The sequence below is a fragment of the Callorhinchus milii genome, unplaced genomic scaffold (assembly GCF_018977255.1).
Source record: "Callorhinchus milii isolate IMCB2004 unplaced genomic scaffold, IMCB_Cmil_1.0 Scaffold20, whole genome shotgun sequence".
NCBI classification, from domain to species: Eukaryota; Metazoa; Chordata; class Chondrichthyes; order Chimaeriformes; family Callorhinchidae; genus Callorhinchus; species Callorhinchus milii.
The window spans coordinates 9177757-9199390 of NW_024704761.1; the positions used below are offsets into that span (position 1 = coordinate 9177757).

The window sequence follows — 21634 nt, forward strand, 5'->3', positions numbered from 1 at the left end:
ATTGAAAGCACCACGGCTAAGTGGTCCTGTTATGAAAGAACACAAGTGCTAATTTAGTTGATATCAGTAGATATTTTGTAAACTTCCGGTAACTGCTCCCATTTTAACATTTCAGCTGCATAGTAATATTCATTCCCTGGTTGAATAAGAATTGCATCATTCTCCAGAGCTTTGTTATTAGTCCATGGATGAGATGCATATCCAATTAGGCTTAGAAATGTAACAGTGATACTCTCCAGTTCTGCCGAAGCCACTCCATCCGACTGTAAATGGGAATTAAATGTGGTTGCGTACAGTAAGTGAACAGAAGAAATTATTTGCATTGGTACTTGGACCTAAGAAGCTAGGCTTATGTAGGAACCAAAACAATGTTAACTCCAATAATGTGTTTACATGTATACATCAATAGTATGTTAGAATAACAACAACAACTTGCATTTATAAAGTGCCCTTCACACAAAGTAGCATCCTGGAGAGCTTCACAGTGGCGGAGTCTGACCATGTATTTATAATACTGTGTTTATATAAGAGATTGTGTGAACTTATGTGCATGCACACAAATACTGATGTCCATCAACACAATGACTGATGTACTCACCGTGGCTGATTGATTTCATTTCCACCATTAGGGGAATCTGCTCCTCAGTTCCTGCGATAGATTTACGACTAACTTTGGACTTAAACAACGTGTTTATTAGAGTGGCTTTTCCCAAACCACTCTGACCTGAGGGTGGAAAAGAGAGGGTTTCAGTCTTGCAACAAAATAAGTCAATTCAGATCGATGTCTTCCTAGGATTTTCACAGCACCATTTGGTGAAGTATTCCTTCAAAAGTTAAATTGCTACTAACGGTCTATATTTACTGCAGTTTTATTCTAAGCTTTGCTTCTATTTCTGGATTTGCACCACACCTCTCAATTGAGTCACTTGAAGGGAAGAGAATCAAGAAAATCTAGTAGTTGTAGGGGGTCAGAGAAAGATTGGGTATTGCTCACACTGAACTGTGGCAATGGGTGAGTTAAGAGGATAAAGGCAAGAATTAATGGAGGAGGTAACAACTGGTTATGGAGTGGAGGTGCGGGAGAAGAAGAAATGGCCATTAATATTACCTACACATCAAGCTCATGATTTCAAGCTAAAGTGCATTGGCTGTCCCAGTAGAATGATTAAATCCCAGAGGAAACAACATACAGAGGATGAAGGCAGTATGAAACAGAGCAATTGGCATTAAAAAGCAAGAGATTTCTGTAATATTGGACATCTGCACTTTTAAGGGAATGTAATTCCTTTCTAGTCCCATCAGGCAATTAGATTAATATAGGAAGCTTGACTGCTTACATTGAAACAGTCTATGGTACTCTGTAAATTGAGCATTTCCCGCCCCTGTTGTAAAACATTATCTGCCTCACCAGTTGCAGTTTGTCATTGTACAGACCCAATATCCCAATGTGAAACATGACACTGCTTCCTTGTCCTAACGTATTTACCAAAGGACGGCTGCCTCGTTCTCCAGATGACACCTGGCAGGATCCAAGAGTAAAGCAGGTGAATGGATTTGCGACACGGAAGCATCGCCGACCACAGGCAAATGCAGCCAAGTCCTGAGCTGTCAAATCCGTCCACACATTGGAGCAACTTCAATCTGGGAATACACTGCTCCAGAGAAATGATACTCTTGGACTTTAGACTCACAGCCTCCTTCGCAATCTAGCAAGTCTTATGTTCTGGTAGGCCTGAACTGGAAAATATTTCTCAAATCGACTCCAAAGTAATCCAGCAGAAGTGCTTTCGCAGTCGATCGTATGTAATGGGATCGTCAGTGAAAGGCATCTTAAATCAAAGGCCTCTTTGAAATCTCCCCTTTGCCCTGGCCTCATTACACATTAAGTAATGAACCTGCCAAATATTCACAAGAAAACCTGGTTAAATATTAAACGTTTCCGTTCTCGGTCACTTACCGACAACCATGATGTTGAATTCGAATCCTTGCTTCATAGCTTTTCTCCTCATCTGCTCAAGGATGGAATCAATGCCCACATATCCGAACTGCTCAGATTCCGTCTTCTCAGGCTGCACGGACGGCTTCAAACTCACATCGCGGGAACGTTCAGACAGGGTTCGAGGAGGCTCAGACATGTTACTGGGTTTGCTCGGGAGAGTTTCTGCACCTAGAATACAGAGAAACCCTCTAATTTACACTTGGTTCATAAAAACGGTTATAAAATTCCAGTGAATCACACATACAATGAGATGCAATAATTAACTATTATCTGGTCATTTCTTGCAGATTGCCAAATAAAAATACAACAATTATTGTAAGTAACAGTGCACTTTGTTTAATAATGACAATAGTTCCTGCAATTGATATTGCACCTGCAATGTTAAAACATCTCAAAGGGTTTTTCCAGTAATTGTTGTTAAATGTAGACTGGCTGCTGTTCACCACAAACAGAATTTGTGCACTGCAATCCACAAATAGGCAGGAAGTGAATGTTCAATTCAACAGCAAATTTACATTTCTATCGCGCTTTTCACGTCAGGATGACGTCCCAAGGCGCTGGGCAGTTCAGGGTTTGCACCCCAGCTGGGGATGGGGGAAAAAATGACCGAATTCATCTGTAGCCTTGTTAGTCAGGACACCAGGAGAAACTCTCTTCTCCTTTTCAATTCTGCCGTGGGTTCTTTTAACATCCTCCTACAGACAGAAGGAAACAATAAAGTTGGATTTACAGTACCACATGCAGTCCAACCTTCTGCAATAAAATAACTGAAGCGGTTGAGTTCAGACCAATAAACAAAGTCATGGTCAAGCTGTATGGTCCTCTAATCAGGCCACATCTGCAGTACCATGTGCAATTCTGAGCACTGCAACATAAAGTGCAGAGAAGATCAACAAGGCTGATCCCCAGGAAAGGAATATTTAACTAATCTGAGGTATGAAAAGAGAGCTATAAAAAATGCTAAGTGGGATACAGAATGTAAACAGATACTTTCAGACATGCTGAAGGCATGAGGTCACAGGATTTGAGATGTGAAAGCAATTTTAGGAGAGATACCAGGAAGTATTTCTTTACCTCAGGGTAATCCATTGGAAATTGGTTAGTAGGAAGGATAGTTGAAGCCAGAGCACTGGACTAGCTTAAAAAACAAAACATCTTGATACTCTTATGGTTTGGTAATGTGGAAGGATGAAATCAAATGGCTTTAAGTGCCTTCTCTGTCCAAAGCCTTTCTTATGATCTTTCTTTTTTCTCTTGCCACAAAGTCTCACTGAATTTAGATTTCAAACATACATCATAAAAATTACATTTCTGAAAATGAGTGTAATGCACCCCTTTGCTTTATGGCTTGTTTTCATCTCAAACATCTTTATAAGGGGGAAAAAAATAACAAATATCCTGACTATGCAATAATCCAGCATTCATAACCACGACCACAAAGACAACCGCTCCTTTGGCGCTCTGCACTTCTGGCTTGTCCCAGTGAAGTAAACCGTCACTCTTTCAACACTAGTGGAGCTGACTTGTTCATACGCCATTCACAGCAACTCAACATTGCATGTCTGAGGGGAATAACATCACACAAAATCCTTTCCAAAACCTAGAGTGCCTCGCTGACGTTGTGATAAAGTTAGAGTAAAACTTCCATTCTGTTGACTCGTTCTGGTTTACGGCTCCGTGGCCATCAGCATCCCTCCAGTATCGTGCCAAGCGGACATTCTTCAAGTTTGAGCATCAGCGTTAAATGCTAAAAGGCAATTGGACTTCAGACGCACCATAACTGAAACCAATTCTATTGTGATTGAACCTCTACACCCATGCACTTCCCAGTAAGCTCACTGAACACTGATCAAAAGTAGTAACTCTCACCTCTTTTTCTATTTCTCTAGCACAGGTTGAGTGAGGGCCAATATTGCAGCTCGTATTAACGTGACTCAATACGGACGGGGGAATTGAGCCTGGAACCTTCCCGATCTGTATAGCTCAGTTTCACTCTACGCACTGACCTTAATAACTGAATAAGTACATTCTTTCACAAGAAATGTGTGCTGGGTGCAAGGTAACTTAAAATCTGCTTTACAGCATCCCATTAATGTACATCAAGCTCTTCACTCTATTGTTTTTATTAGTGTGATCAATAAGAATAAAAATCCTTGCATTTGATATAGTGGCTTATCACGTCTTTGAGACGTCTCAAAAGCACTTCATGGAACAGACTGTAAAGTGAACTGACTGTATATTTTGTGGGCGAAACGCGGCAGCCAATTGCGCACAGCAGCGTCCCACAAACAGTCGTAGATTGAAACGACCAATCTATTATTAGTTTTTTTTGAAGGAATTATTACCCACCGGAAAAGTGATCCGCCAATTAACTAACAACCGGGTTCATACTTACTGATAGGTGAACAGAGGTGTGTGGAGTAAGGAAACTTGCCCAACATTTTGCCCTGCCAGGAATCGAACCCAGGTCTCTCGCTTGCGAGGCGAGTGCTCTAACCACTGAGCTACAGGACTCCAATAATTGCCATGCCTTTACCTGAGGTTTTAAATGAACTACCGACCAGGTCTGGTCCAATTTGCTCATCAGCATTGTTCTATGTGATACACATTGACCGTCGAGTTTTTTTTTGGCCAGCCCTAGGTTTTAAAGGGACAGGTGGTCTGCAGGGAGAGCAGTGGTTTCACCTGCACCTGTCCGATGTGGAGTTTTCTATCCAAATGCTTGACTTGTGCAAAAACTTTCTAAAAATGTGACGGTAAAGTTCCTCGTCTGGGCAAGCGATTGTGGATCAGCAGCCTTCATGACAATTTTACTAACGATTCCCAAAATATGAACAATATCAGCGTCAATACAGACATTTTAAAACAGAACTTCCTGTCGAATCTATTGCTTTGAATGCAGGGCCAGAAAATGAGCAAAAAGACTTAAGATTTTGTACCAGTTTATGGGTAGCCCATTAGCCATCGCAAAGTTACAGTCGAGCAAATAACAGGCGAGAAGGGACATTTTCAGGGCGACTTATCAAACCCCCAAAACTAACTGTGAATTCCAGCTTAAAACAAGAGCCCCAGACCTCAGTGTGTAACAAACGACACAGCTTTACATGACGAGACATTTATCCACTCTGCGGGGAACCTTTCAGAGAGTAACCCCGTCTTGATGCACAGATCTATCGCAAAGAATTGAAAACAGAACAAATTCTTAAACTAGGCTGTACGTACCAAATCCTAGAATCGCTGGATTCCTCTTAAAGCTCTGGTGATGAAAAATATAAACCACACCCACTTATTCTGTGAGTCATGTGTGAAGTTCCAACAAACAAACGAACAAAAAAGGCATTGAGGCCAAGTAATTGTTGCCCACTTCACAATACAGACCATCAATCAAGAGACCATGGATCTGAAACTCCCCCTAATCATAGCCTGCAAGGCTATTTTGTTATTAAAATTTAAGATCGTGCAGAATTATCCCAAATATTTATAATTCAGCCTGAGCAAACCAGGCACGCTAGGGAAATAAAGGGACATTTTCTTTAATTGGGAGTAGGTGGGTCATGCATTGGCTACGGCGACATCATTCTCCTTTCGCTTACAGGCATCTGGGTTTGAAGCCAACACGGAGTGATAAGGTGAAAGAACTTTGAATCCACAAATTTTTCACCCACAAAATATAGAGCCAATTCACTTTACAGTAAAGCACTTTGAGACGTCTCGAAGACGTGATAAGCCGCTACATCAAATGCAAGGATTATTATTATTTATTATTAATTGACTTTGCCCAGCTATTGTGGAAACACAAATGCACTGCACAAAACTACTTGTGAATAGGCAATAATTAAGTCCATCTCACTCAGAGATACAGGTTGTTACTGTGGGAAACAAAATGCCATGTGATGCATTGAATCCATCATCAAGATGCTTTGCAAATCGCTTTCCTTAGATTTTGGAGACTGGGAAGCTTTCACAGCAGTTAGACTGTGGCTTTCTGCTGTGAGATTCAGATCCTAGAAGTTCCAGGCTCCTGGTTAAATACAGTGGCATTGAATAAATAAAGATTAGGACGATAGTAAACCTGACAGGAACGATCTACGTAAAGGCATTTCTGCATTGCGTCAAAAAGACTATTACAAAGGAACTTCACTGGCACATCTCTTGGCATGTTTACGTTGGTACCTAGAGTGATTCAGTTACCATTCTGAAATCTGCAGTGTTTATATACTGATGCACACCTCTGACCTCTAAATTCCCAACTGCAAGGAAACTGAATCCCAATGAAGAAACTCCAAGCCCACGAAGGCATGGTACAGTAATTAGGTTACAGTGGTTCTTCAGCTTTCATTGAAGATACTTTTTAAAAAGTGCAAGTAACGTCCTTTAGACTATCCTTCTTTACTCTTATAAGCTAGCCTTCGCAAAGTTAATGTGCGACTTCCTAAAACATTTTACAGGATCCCACTACGCTGAAAAGACCTGCAGCAGACTGTTATTTGTTTGCTTCAATAAGCAGCCACGAGTGTGTAGCAGTGTTAATGAAACCCATCACTTTGTATTGCCACAATGTCCAGTTCATTACGACTCAGAACACAATGCTATAATACCGATGTCCAACTGGGGCCCAAGTACTAGTACAACAACAACTTGCAGTTATATAGCTTCCCTCTTCCAGGCTAGGCGTCCCAGAGCTCTTAAAGTAAGCATCATTTAAACTATTTTGTTTTTTTTTTGGCCGTCCGTTCATCTGACACAGGTAGAAAACCGTCACCGTGCTTAGGTCAACTAACCAAACTAGGGAGCCTTCCATAGAGGTAAAGTTTCAGCTTGTCTGATGTGGAGGGAATGCCCTGTTTACCTAAAGCTCAGAGAATTTAGGTGCAGGTTTGCCAAAAGCCAGGGTTTGGGAATCCCAGGGCGTGTTTTCGAGGTACGGAACTGCTGGAGTTTAACCGGTTAAAACACATAGCTTACCCCCCGCTAACACTGACACACTCATTGCCCAGATGGAACCATCCCACCTATTTCAATCCGTACCTACTCAATGAGCTAATCCACACTGCCAAGGTGCACATTCACAAAGTGCCAAAATCAGATGCTGTGTTTCTTTCGCCCAATTCAATGCGTGTTTCGCCCACAGTCACTCCACTTTACAGTATGTTCTGTGAAGCACTTTTCTGAGACCGCCCAAGGATGCGCTAAGGTGCTGTATCAAACGCAAGGGTTATTATAATTTTGCGCAGAGTGAAAAGTGTAAACCCACCTTCCTGGTCCACACTGCTGCGCTCGCGAAAGCAAAGCCACTTCGCGTTCGGTAATACAAACACGACATGGGATCTCACGGGCGCAGAGACTGCACCAGTCCAACAATCGGCACTGCGCACGGGTAAGAAAACACGCCATTATCCACACACAAACACAACCCCCCTCCGCACATTGTGTCGAGCCATTCTAAAAATACCTACATCACCAAGCGCGTGGACTTGCGCTGATATGGAAAAGGATATCCAGTTGGAAACCACAGAAAACAGAGAAATATTTAACTTGTGACACATCCTTTACAACGCACTCAGGATTTAACAGCACGGTGGAGGGAGGGGGCAAAGGAGGTCGGATGATTCAATTATTCAAATTCAGCTGTTTCCAGTTTGGTTTCCTGCTCTGTTTGCTGAGAGAGAGGACGGTAATGCAGTGTGGGCAAAACAGCAAGAGAAGCAAAACAAACAGAAACAAAAATCCAACAGTCTGCCGGACGGTTTGCTTGGCATATAGAATAGGATCGTTTAAGAGGAACCCGATTAATCCCAGTTGTACTTTTTCGTACACATGATAACACTTAAAAAGAAATGAAAAAAAAAGTTTTTCCATCTGGGTTCATCCACCAAACCGAAGAATTTCTTCCTTTCTCTCTCATTTTGATTTTTTTCTCTCAAAGTGAAACAGTTTCCCCTCAAATCTTGCAGCGTGCAACGACATTAAGAGAGACTGGAAGAGGAGCGGGGCAGGGCGGGGGAACGGAGTGGGGGAGTGAAGTGGGGGAGTGGGGGAGCAGAGTGGGCGAGTGAAGTGGGGGAGTGGGGTAAGAAATACTAGAAGGAGATGGTGATTTCTGTATGCGTTGAAGCTTCAACAATCTGACACGTAGCATGGAAAGTCTTAGCAACCAACCCCGTGACGGGGGATGTTGCTGCCTTCATATCTTCTTTCAAACATGTCGGCTGGGAGTGGTGGGGGGGGGGGGAGGAAATAGAATAGCTTTTACGTGGTCTGTCTGTCCATGACCCTGAGGCTGGGTCCAATGCACAGGATTTGAGGAAGAGTGAACCAGATACACAGGGAATATGTTCTGCACAAAAGGGGGCCCAGCGTTCGTGTCTGTGCCGTATGCTACTTCATCAAGTCGGTCAATACACACAAGTACTGGTGTGTGGTGGGAGGTGGGGGGGGAGAGGGGGGAAAGATGGAGGAGGGGGGAGAGCGAGGGAGAGGGGCAAGTGGCAGGTTATTTGTGAATGTGGGAGATCACTGTGTGCGTGTGTGTGTGCGCTGGCTTAGTGTTTGTTTGTGGGGTGTTCAGTGTGTGGGGGGTGTCGGTGTGGGGGGTGTCGGTGTGGGGGGTGTCGGTGTGGGGGGGGTCGGTGTGGTGGGGGGGCAGTGTGGAGGTGGGGGCTCAGTGTGGGGAGGGGTCAGTGTGTGGGGTGGGGGTTAGTGTGGGAGGGGGCCAGTGTGGGGGGGGTCAGTGTGGGGAGGGGTGTTAGTGTGGGGGTGGGGCAGTGAGGGGGGGTCAGTGTGGGGGGGATGCAGTGAGAGGGGGACAGTGTGGGGGGGGTGTGGGGCGGGGGCAGTGTGGGGTGGGGGGCAGTGAGGGGGTCAGTGTGGGGGTGGGGCAGTGAGGGGGGGTCAGTGTGGGGGGGGTGCAGTGAGAGGGGGACAGTGTGGGGGGTGTGTGGGGCGGGGGCAGTGTGGGGGGGGATGCAGTGTGGGGGGAGCAGTGAGGGGGTCCCGGGTGGGCGTCAGTGTGGTGGGGGGTCAGTGTGGGCGGGGGGGGGGCAGTGTGTGGGGAGAGGAGTAGGAGAGAGAGGGTGAGAGAGTTGGAGAGAGGGAGAGAAATCTTGGGGGAGGAGTGGATTCTGGAACTGCTCTTTATTCTCTCCATCTTCCCCTCCCTCTCCACACTGTCTCTTTCCTCTGCTCCTCTCTGCAGCCTCTCTTGAGCCTCCTCCCTCCCTCCCTCCCTCACTCATTCTGGTTTTTTTTATCTCTCTCTCTCTGCTCTTGTCCTCATCCACTGGTACTCAAGTGACTTCAGCCGCAGCCCACGAAGATCTGTTGTTATTTACATTTGCTGTGTTCTTTATAGCGCACTAAATATAAATAACAAACAAAACACACAGTCACTACACTTTACAGTACGTCCTGTGAAGCGCTTTGAGACGTCTTGATGACGTGATAAAGCGATGTATCAAATGTAGGATTACTTATTAATAGTCCTGGCCAGACTGCACTGGCCGCCTGTCCCAGAGAGGATCCACTTCAAGATCTCACCCTTGTCTTCAAATCCCTCCACTCCTCTGCACCCCCCGACCTCTCTGCCTCCTCTCTCCTCAAAACAGTACCCGTTGCCTTTGTTTCTCCGGGTCTGGCCTCCTCCTCGTCCCCCGAGTCCTCCGCTCCACCCTCGGCGGCCGTGCCTTCAGCCACTGTGCCCCGAGGCTCTGGAACTCGCTTCCTCACTCCCTTCGCCTCGTCCCCTCTCTTCCTATTTTCACGCCTCTGCTGAAGACCTTTCTTTTCGACCGCGCCTTTGGTCACCTTCCTCTCCCTCCCCCCGGCTCAGCCCCGGGATCCGTTACTGTGAAGCACTGAGACGCCATCCGGTGTGGAGGGCACTATATAAATCCAAGCTGTTGCTGTTGATGTTATTTCCCCCAACCAAACGCAGTAGCCAATTGCACACAGCAGTGTCCCACAAACAGTCGTGGATCGAAGTCACCAATTTTTTATGATTTTTTTTATCTTCGGGGACTATTATCAGGCGATTGTGTGGCATAAGGAAACTTGCACAAGGTTTCTCCCTGCCCAGGAACCAAACCCAAGTCTCTCGCTCGCGAGGCGAGTGCTTTAACCACTGAGCTACAGGACTCCACAAATCCTCTTCTTTGCAAATTCAGGAATAAAAATAAATAATCAATTGGATGGAGGGAGAGAAGGAGGGAGGGGAAAAAAAACTGTTTGATCTGCACTCTACAATGTACAATGAGTCAACATTTTTGGAGGCTTAATATGGTTTGGTATGTTTCTTAGCGACACAAGAAATGAACAAGTCAAGTTGCCAAACGTTTTGTTGGGATATGGAAAAGTTCCAAGGTTTTATTTGTTTATGAAGGTTTTGCTTTAGTTTCACATTTAACACAGAAATCTCTTCCTACCTTGGAGTTTTGATCCACCCTGTTCTTTTTTCCCCCCTCCTCCATTTGAACTAGTGTATTTGAATCCATTCGAAAACATCAGAAAAAATATTTATTAAGTAGTACACTTTCGCGTCAAAAAATCTGCCCTGGAGAAAATAGCTTTCCACTGCGGCTGGACATCTCAGTAATTGGTGAGATTGCATACATATGTGAAACTCTGAATAGTTCGGTTTTGGAGACTTTTAAGCGTGGTGATGGGTCGCTGTGTGTGTCAGATACCCGGCTGACCAAACTATATAATATTGCATGGTGTAGTTACTATTAAGGGACGCACAATAGGAATTGGTTAATTGTACGTAAGAGTCTTAATTGACAACTTAGGATCGAAGACATGATAAGGCGCTATTATCAAATACAAGGATTATTATTATCATCAAAGTTTCTCCAAATTATGTGGACGTTTACACAATACATGTGAGGATATTAATAATAACAATAATCCTTGCATTTGATATAGCGCCTTATCACGTCTTCGAGACACCTCAAAGCGCTTCACTGAAGATACTATAAAGTAAATCGGCTGTGTATTTGGTGGGTGAAATATTAACACTTTAAATAAAATACTTTCAATTTGAATAGACTTTAAGGAGAATTTTGTATCACTGATATACCCTTGAGATCATCATCAAAATCCCCTTTCCTGCTGTAGACCATGTATCTCTGAAGATCTATGTAGCAGTGGGTATCAACTGAAAAAGATCTCCACTCAAAGCTTGATACTTTATTGTTGAAAAATGTTAACGTTCAAAAATACTTGTTTAAACATTTCAGCTGAATATTTTTTTTCTTTGGTAGAATTTATTGATGCTAATCTTTTATTTAAAAATGAGAAAATCCCTATATTCTCATGAAAAGTTTATTGTTCTTTTTAAATATACAAACAAATAGTTCAGCCGTTGAGCAGTGGATTTGGGCTTAGATTTGGTCTGAATTCAAATTCCAGTTCAGTCTTTCAAGGCTAACTTGTAATTTTTCCTCCTCCCCCCCCCCACAATAAATTCAAATGGTTTCCCTGGGTTGAACTGACTCACAAGAGATAAAGCTAGTAAACCAGTAATCCAAGGCAGACTTCACAAAATCACAAGACTTTTAAGATGAAGAAGATCCATTTGACTATTCAATTGCATCCTCCCATTACAGTATCCATCTGTCTCTTTAACAAGTCCTGACCTCAAACACTTTTTTGTGGTAAGCTGTTTCACAAGGTTATTTACCCTCCGAATAAAACAAGACATCTTGGTGACTGTCCTGAAATGGCCCTTTGCAACCCTGAAACTACTTAAAAAAACAATAATAAAATTGGTCGCTTTAATCCGTGACTATTTGTGGGACGCTGCTGTGCGTAATTGGCTGCCGCAGTTCGCCCACAAAATATACAGTCAATTCACTTTACAGAATACTCTGTGAAGCGCTATGAGACGTCTGGAAGATGTGAAAAGCGTTATATCAAATGCAAGGATTATTTTTTTATTATAAATAGTGTTTTGGGTTTACTTTCTCAATTCCATTTAATATCGTACATGTCTCTTCTCTATAAGACCACTCTTTTCAAGGCTCTTTTCATGACAATGGGTTTCCGCCTGTGTGAGATCCAGCTGAGATTAAAAAAAATCTTGTGTAGCTGATCTTCAAAGATATATCCGGTTCATATGGACCATCAGAAATCTAACACATTTCACAAAAACAAAGTTTCCTTCTCAGTTCAGTGCTACAAAAACCACGTTCACCAGTTAACTGCTGAAAATGTATTCATGTGAGCAGCAGAAAAAAAGTTTGATTGCCTTCCTTTCAACAAAGGATAATCTATTTTTTCAACAACACCAACAACAATAACGAAATAATGCCAAGCTAACAATTACTGTTCTGGAAAATATTACACCCGTTGAAAATAACTACGGCCTTTATTTTTGAAACAAATCGTTTGCTTCAACTGGATTACAAATGAAATCACTGGATCCTGGAACAAACAGAGAAAAACATTATGAACAGCCTGTGAACTGAGTGGGTAACATTGATCTCCAAGTAAAGTACTGTAGGAGATCTCGCACAGGCCAAAACAAACTGAAAGCTTGAGTATCAGAGAAACAATACTACGGGCCACGCGTACTAATTTTCTGGAGGACAAGTTGGAACAGCTGTTGTTTGGGGTTCCTTGAAGAATATTTCAGAGAAGCAGACCTCCGTGCACTGCAAGAAGAGAGCACAACGTGCTCACAGACCCAGACTGATTATTTTTCTGTCTTTCAATTTATTTAATGAACCAAAAGCCCCCCCAGCCCGCTGCCAGACTGCAGAAACCTGGCCGTGTTGACATTAAACTCTGTTCAGCAAATGAATGGCGTTTGTCTGAATTCCAAATATGAATTCACAACACGCAACAGATGGTGGTGGCAGCCAAATCCATATTTAGTTTCTTGTTAGAAGAGTCTGACAATAGCAATGAGGAAGGGGCTTTAAACGTAGACACGTGGACTTCATTATAATGATGTTCGAAAATAAAATGAACTATGTCATTCGTCCCTTGACTTGTAATACATTAGAATCCATTAGAATATACAGCACAGAAACAGGCCATTCGGCCCAACTGGTCTAGGCCGGTGTTTACGCTCCACATGAGCCTCCTCCTGCCCTTCCTCAACTAAACCTTCAACATAACCTTCTATATCTTTCTCCCTCATGTACCTATCGAGCTTTCCCTTAAATACGTCTATGCTATTTGCCTCCACAACTCCTTGTGGCAGCATGTTCCACGTTCCCACTAATTTTTGTATCCACATGAGTACTTTTTTTTCCACACATGTATCTTTCAGAATTGTCGTCAATTTCCTCTCCCGCCTCTCCTTCAACCATTAAAGTGCAGAACAAAGCATAAATATTGTTTTTAAATCCTCACGTTTGGTACAGCGCCTTTCACGGTGAGAGGACGTCTCAAACTGTGTGTTTTGTGGCCGAATGTGGCAGCAAGTTTACACCCAGCAACAAGCCATAAACAGGCAGGAAGTGAGTGACCGACTTTATTCACAGTTTACATGCACTAGAAATGGGTGACCAAAAAGTCACGATACCATTCATTTTAATAACAATTACTTTATTTCTTCATCATTTCTTTAATTATTCTTTTTATTAGACATTGTAATGGTAACACAACTTTTTGGTCACCCTGTATTCGGCTCTGGACTATTGCAGCCTACTCTTCATTTAGGAGTATTAACACAAGGGTTTGAGCTGATATCAAGTAAACTTTGGCAAAGTTGTTCCATGGGGATAATAAAATGCCTCTTGGTTTCCGGGGTGACCCCCCCATTCCCATGTAGCTGTACCTCATCTGCAAACAATAATAATAATTCATGCAACTTTTTTTGTGAAGACTCTTGTGTGACACTTCAAGCTGAGGACAGTCTTAAGAGAGCTACCAAAGGGGGGAATCAAATCTTATTTAAATATACAACAGCACTACAGTATTTGTGTATGAGGCGCACACAAGGTATCCCGTAGCTATTCTTTAGAAGTTAATTGGCAAGGACAAAAAAAGAAAGGTTAGTCTATCTTGTATGGGATTTTCACTCTCATGCTGTACCAATTACCTGGCCTATACCAGCAGGAATTTGGACTTGAAATCCTAAACCACTACTTACAAAAGTCAGACATGACGTCCCGATGTCATGACCTCTTTAGGTTACCAGCACCGCTCCTCACATAGCAGTTAGTCCCCCTCCGAGGAATAACAATAAATACTGCTGTTGTTTTAGGTTCAAAATCAGGAAATGCATTTATGTGAAGTCTCTGCTTTTAAAATTATTATTGAAAGAATCCTGGGAAACTTGTTTTTTTTCTTTCACCGTCTGCTGCCCGGCTCGGGTGAAACGACTTGCTCTCGGAGCGGTGGGAACATTTCGGGCAAGGCTTCGCAGTCAATTAATGGAATTCGGTTACCGACAGTGGAACACCATCAGGTTGCCTTCCATGGCTGGAGGCACATAATAATAATAATAATAATAATAATAATAATGATAATAATAAGAATAATCCTTGCATTTGATATAGCGCCTTATCACGTCCTCAAAACGTCTCAAACGCTTCACAGAATATACTGTAAAGTGAATTAACTGTATATTTTGTGGGCAAAATGCGGCAGTCGATTGTGCACAGCAGCGTCCCACAAACAGTCATGGATTGAAGTGACCAATTGTTTTTTTTGAAGAAATTATTACCTCCAGAAAAGTGATCCACCAATTGACTAACAACCAGGTTCCTATTTACTGCTAGGCAAATAGAGGCGTCTGGAGTAAGGAAACTTGCCCAACATTTTGCCCTGCCAAGGAATCGAACACAGGTCTCTCGCTTTGCGAGGCGAGTGCTCTAACCACTGAGCTACAGGACTCCACAATTTAACTGTTAACAACGTTCGTTGCTTCTATTTTGTCCGTTTCAGCAACTAAAAATGAAGAAAACATTTTTTTTTAAAAAAGGCCAAAACACATGCAATAGAAGTTTGGAACCTGACCTCATTGGAAACAATAATGATTTGTGAATTGAAGAACTCTTAGACAGTATCGGTTCTTATTGTGTTTAGACAATGACGCCTTTGATACTTTGGCTTTCAATCAACAATAGTGCAAAGTACACAACAAAGGTTATCGTATTCCTCCTTAACATTGGAAAAGTTTCCAAGACTGGTGCCCTAACTTCAACGTGAGTCCAACATTTAACACAGAATAGGCCTTGACCTCTATATTGTTCGCATCAGCACTCCGAGTGCTAGCTTGGTTGGCTTCCAGTAGGAGTATGGACAAAAGCAGCAGCCTATTTGACTTGAATGACTGGCCGCTGGCCTCACCCGCTGTCTCCGCTTGGCTGGCTCTGGCTTTCTGCTCGTCCCTCGCCCCCTCCCCTCCACCATCGGTGGCTGTGCCTTCATCCACTACGCCCCAAAATTCTGAAACTCATTCCCTCCCTCCCCACTTTCAGGTCCCACCTAAAGACCTTCCTTTTTGATCGTGCTTACGGTCACCTCCACCCCCCTCTCTCTCCCCCTGGTTCGGGATTAGACTCCGCCACTGTCAAGTGCTCCGGGACACTACCCCGTGTGAAGGGCGCTATATAAATGCAAGTATCTTTTTGCTGTTGTAGGTAGATGGTATGAAATTAAATCAGGAACCTTTTCAAAATGAAATTTTTATAGGAAGGATGGAGCTAAGCTGTTGGCACAAAATTGGACAGCAGCGACTAGGATTGATTTGAAATGATGTTTTTTGTGGGTAGGCGGTGTGGGTGGGGGGAAGGGAGGGAGGGAGGGTAGGTGAGAGGCAGAATCCTTTGATATATAAGAATGAGCTGAGGCCTCAGCCACTCGATTAGTCCAACTCCTTGAATCAGGTGGAGTCAAAGTTCCAGAAGAATTCACGTTGTTGGATTGAACTCCTTGCCTCCCAATGTGTACTTTGATCAAACTCGAGTTGGTGTGTTGCTAAAGGTGCAGTATCCATATGCAGCATTGGATAGCACAGAAGTGTTACTGCTTCTCAGCAGTTTAATGGTATAACATCATATTTCTAAGAACAAGATATGAAGATTTCTTTTCTTAACTAGTGACCTGACCACACTTACAACTCTATCCTGTTAAGCTGCTTGTGACTAAATGCCCTCTATTTATCCAGCCAGCTCTTAGATGGGGCGGTGTGTAATTGAATTTTGGGATTTATTTAGAGAGTACCAAATAGTAAAATATACAGTTCTATAAAAACAACACGTTGAATAAGAATAATAAAGAATAGTGAAAGAAAGTACAGTGTTATTTCTTTTTCTTGCTGATGAATGAAATCTACCCTGAAGATTGCTATTCAAACTACTATTTGCTGAGCTGGAAATTGAAACTGCACCTGGGTTTCACCCGATGTACAAAAATGATGCCCAATTATTTGTGTAAAAAAAGATTATTGATCCACATAATTTGAACATTGACGCTTCTTGCAAGCAAATGTTCTCAAGTTTGGTTTGAAGTCTAGTCGTTTTTTGGTCTACGGTTATAAACAAGCAAATCTCATTAAGGAAGCAAGAAACTAAAGGTGTGTTAGCTTCAGCGCACATGCAGCTCGCTCTAATGCCTAAATCTCCCTTGCTCGTCAAACAAAAGTAATGTGCCCTCGCCAAATACCACAACGCAAAGCCCTGAAATCCCACTTTGTCCTCAATTTTGTTTCAAAACAGAAGACTCTGCAGCATTGTGGATTTAAGCCAAAATTGAAAGACATATTTATCCAGGACTTTTTTGTTGTTTTTTGGGGAAAAAAACTACTTCCAAATTAAGATCAAATTCAAGGATTTTCACGTAATGCTGTTGACTATTCAAGCCAGCAGGGATTCTGATAAATGTCACACTGCAACACGGAAAGAACAAAAGCAGACCTTATTTAGCCAGACCCTCACTAGAACAGTCAAGAATTGACAAATCAAACACGGAGCTTATCTGTGGACGATGGCTTCAGGCATATGTGTTTTATCATCTGCGGAGTCAAAGTTTGTTAACTACTCTCTGAAGACAAGGGTTCAGCCAAAGTTTATTAAAACACACCATCTTCAACTAAACAAGCCACAGTACAATTACACAGGTTGTTTACTGGCCAGAATTAAAATACATGGTCCCGGGATCCAAATCTAGTTATTTCTAGGCCTACACTCTTGTTGCTAAACTATCTTAGGCCCCTTTCAATTTGGGAAACTTGGTTTGCGACAGCAGTATTGAAAGCTGGGAAAGCAACCATAACATCTTGAAGGGAAGATAATCACTAATCTCCCTGCACAAAATAAATGTGATTTTATTTGAGGGTTCAAAGTTCATCTGGTGATAATCAATTTGCTACAAAGTTGTCCAGGGAACTGAGGATGTCCATAGAGGTCAATAAATCTTGAGAGATGATGGCTGCTCCAAAGAAAGCCGTAAGCAGCAGTGACTGAGGCATTTCCCATCAAGACTTGATTTTCCATGAAGTTTCAATCTGTTTTATAACCCAATCTGGTGACATAACTCCTGCTATTCTACAGGTCAATACTGTTTTGCTGCTGAAAAAAATTGCACAAAATGTCACAGAACAAGTTTCAATGTCAGTACTTTTTTTGTAAAAAAATTTGATTTGGAATTAATATCTTTCATTTCTGTTTTTTCATTGATCTTGTGGTAGAGGTTTGGACTTTACCCTGGATATTTGTGTGGTGTCATATCAGCTTTAACTGACTTACCTTGTAGTAACAGGTGAAAATATTCAATGGAATTATATCACCAGTTCTGGAAAGGTCATTCGATGGATCAATCTATAGTAAATGTGGATAAATCTGTGCAGCAGATTCATTTTTATAAAAAGTTCAGCGCCTCTTCCAAAAAACATTAGCAGAGCTGATTTGCAGAGTTGAAAAGAATCTCAGGAAGGGTCGTTGAGGGCAGGAAGCGCAATACATTAAAATATATATACGCTTGGTGCTGCAATGGGAAGACAGAGTAGGGTGGAAGGATGAGATCAAGTGTACCAGAGGACCTTCTACTTCTGATCCAATCTTGTGATCGTGTGAGAGATCTTTCCACAACAAAGGCAATTTCCTTGTTGCATCTGAGCACTTTATTCACTCACTTCTCTGGACTTATTTCCTTTTGTTTGGTGTGTTTCTGCAGAAGCCCTGGTAGAATATCAGCATGTGGTCCATCAATTAATATAAAATACCATCTGAGGTGCCTCAAGTTATTGCTATTGGAATTACTGCTCGCAATTGCCTCTCTACATGAAGGGCACTATATAAATGCAAGTTGCTGTTATGTTACACTTAAGAGTAGTCTTACTTCCTAAGGTGAGCAGTCAATCAAAGCTGTAAGGGTAGGGACATAAAAAAGAACTCATTTCCATTTAGAGGATTGCGATTGGCGCGTAATAACTTAATCACAAATCTAGGTCAAAGTGTTGATTATATCAGATCAAATCCGCTCATATTCCTGGCTTCCACCTTAAAATACAATGTAATGTTAGAACTTAATAAGAAAGAATGGAAGAAAACACTATTCAGTCCATCAAGTTCATTCCTTCTCTGAAGACTATGTATTAACCATATTGTGTACTCTATCCAACTTATTTCATCTTCTGGGGAAAGTCCTGCAAAATCTCCATGCTCCATGAAGCAATTAGAGGAAAACTTAGGATATCAGCCTGCCCTTCATTCTAAGTTATTGAACCTTGACCAGTTTGTTCTCCATAGATAGTATTCCCACAGAACAGAACCACTCTGTGCTATAGAACGGATCTTTATCTCCATCTATACTAATCATTTTAATCTGCAATTCTATCCTTGTAGATGTTTATCTAGTTTTAAAATTGTTAAAGTAATGTAGAATTAATTGTTTTTTAGTTAATTAACTGGGAATTTACTCCACGAACTCTATTCAATCGTCCGTGGGAAGAAAAATACTCCCTTTGCTACTTTTGCTGAAGGCTTGTTCACTTTATGCTGGTGTCCATGAGCAAAAGAATAGCAAAAGTAAAGTGTCTACATAACCTGCTTTATGTCAGTTTGCATAGCAATATGGTCAGCCAAGTCAGATTTTAGATATACTTAGCCAGGAAATTTCTTTTAAGCGATTTTTTAATCTGTAAATGTTATAAAATTGAAACAACCACTCATATCTGCAATAAAAAGAGAAATGCACAACAGGTCAAGTTGTGTTTGAAGTGGGAGAGAGGCTGACATTGCCGTTCATCAGAATGTTGTTCTCTTTTTTTCCAACCTAATAACGACACCACTAAAATCAAGCTGGCTCCAACTCTAAACTGAACTAGTTTGCTAAGGTAATGCCATGCTTTTCAATTAAACTATAGGATTTAAAACTTCCCCTTATATCCAAATGGCTCTACCAGGCTCTGGTTCATTATACCAATTGTTAAAAGATAGTTGCTAGGAGCACATGATGTTGATGTGAAAATCCTCTGGGTAGTTGTGCTGTATTTTGGGACAATTAATATGCTCCGTTTTAGTGCATTTTGTTATTGTTCTTTAGTATGACTCATAGGCACATATACTTTGATTCAGGAAGTACAATCTGTTCAGCAGATTCCCTGAATCGGGAGTCAAAGAGGTCGTAAAAAGTTACCAATAACAACGGTGTACTGTACAAGCGATTTACATCAGTCACTTGAGGCACTGGATCAGATTACACTCTACAATGTGGCTCAACCTCCTTTCTATCTTTTTTTTTGCATCTGCAATAGACGCAGGATATTTTGACTTACAGCAGGAAATGTTCTCACTAATTCTGGTTAAGGTTTGTGTTTTAAAATGATAAGTCGCTGCACTTTACAGTATATTCTGTGAAGCGCTTTGAGACTCCTCAAAGACGTGATAAGGAGCTATATCAAATGCAAGGATTATTATTATTATATTATTATGTTGTGCTGGAGAGTAAAAGCTCTCACCAACATTACAAGAATTGACGGATGATGATATACTTTTCTGATATCTAGCCTTTCGTTAGTTTCTTGTAGGTTTCTGTAGATTAGGGTGACCACATGCCCCCGATTTCCGGTGACTATCCCTGGATGAGCTATTGTATCCCTGGGGCCAAATTAACCCCATCTTAAGTTCAGTAACAAACTGCGCAGGAAAAATAAGATTTGAAAACAGATACATTCCTCGGAGAAACACAGCCATAACCCAACAATCTACTCCAGGATTGTACTGCCAGCATCTGGGATTGTGGCGAGTTCAATAATTTTTATATGTGTCCCCGGAACTTGGTTTATAAAATATAGTTACCCTATCTGTAGCGGGCAACGCAAATTTGGAACTTTTTTGCATTTCCTTTTATGACAATGAAGTAATTTCTAAATGATTTAGAATGTCTTTTACATTCCTTTTCAAGTGTCCACGTTACTCTGGTCCTTGACATAGGTCCATGTTACAATGTAGGGAGATATTGGCACTCTGAGACCCTACACCACGTGAAGGCCGCTATATAAATGCAAGTTGTTGTTGTTGTTTTATGTTACTCAGGCTTTACAAGTCCTAAAATGGAAGCCTTGCCTGGCTTAGGCCTGTAAACAGCAAGAATCACTCAAAAGTCGATAGCAAAACAAGTGCATAATGACATCAGACAATGAGCGGTTCAAATGGAGGAAACAGCTACCGGTTCTTCATCACTTGATGCTCAGCTCAGTACAGTGCGACTATGTAATTCACAGCCATTTGGTGAGTAATTTAGCCACTGTGTATGAAAACCGTTTACAGTAGCGAAAATTCATTCACACTGCAGAGTCCTAAGGGGATTCAAAAACTCCCTGCCGACTTTCCTTTAACCAAAGAATTTGATTCATTTGTTCTTTCTTTTAAAAAAAGGAACGCAGAAACTTTTCAACTTTTGCACCTCTGAGGTTTGAGAGACTAATTCCTGCAGTTTTTCCAGAGAAAAACACAATAACTCTATCAATCAACAGAGATTGAACAGAACACTAGCATCGCAAAGTGCTTTGAAACATCTTCCCAGCATGAAAAGAACTACATAAATATAAATTGTATGGCATCATTGTGGTTACTGTATTTGCTGCCATGTAAGGACTTCAGTTTTTCTCACAAAATTACAGTCAATCCATGTTACCGTATATCCTGTGAAGTGTTTGAGACGTCTCGACGACGTGATGAAGATCTATATCATATGCAAGGATTATTATATTATTATATTACTTAGGGCACTAAAATTCCAGTTCGCGGAGAAATGCTATCCTATAACGTTTCATTTCATCTTTTGGGTTCACATGGACAGTTTTCAATAGTAATTTCTACATAAAAAAGGAAGGAAAAAGAGGAGAAAAAATAATAGTCACCTTATCAAGTGTCTTTGTGTCAATGGACCAGCTACTGACCACAACAACAACAACAACATTACCTTTGTATAACGCCTTTCACGTCGGGAGGACGTCCCAAGGTGCTGGACAGAGTACAGCATTTCAGACCCGAGCTGGGGTCAGGGGGGAGAGGGGAGGGGAGGGGAAGGGGGGTGGCCGATGGCATGATCGAAGAGGAGGGTCTGGAAGCACGAGTGAAGGAGGCTAAGGAGGGGCCAATGCAGAGTGATTGAGGGATGGACAGATAGATAGCTGGAGCCCTGGAGGAATATGTGCCTATACATTACATTGCATGTCAT

The 21634-nt window shown here is 41.9% G+C and overlaps 1 protein-coding gene across 4 annotated transcripts in view; it reads right to left on the reverse strand.

Moving 5' to 3' along the window:
• The window catches only part of septin9 (septin-9), an 80596-nt gene that overhangs the window by 15143 nt on the left and 43819 nt on the right, over positions 1 to 21634 (reverse strand). For 3 of the 4 annotated variants that reach the window (XM_007888499.2, XM_007888500.2, XM_007888501.2), the window contains exons 3-4: positions 1958 to 2167; positions 599 to 724 (exon numbers count right to left, since the gene is read on the reverse strand). In XM_007888499.2, coding sequence (XP_007886690.1) covers positions 599 to 724; positions 1958 to 2167 — 336 coding nt within the window. Of the gene's footprint in view, positions 1 to 598; positions 725 to 1957; positions 2168 to 5221; positions 5258 to 21634 lie in introns of those variants that run through there. The other variant, XM_007888504.2, reaches the window with a different exon arrangement.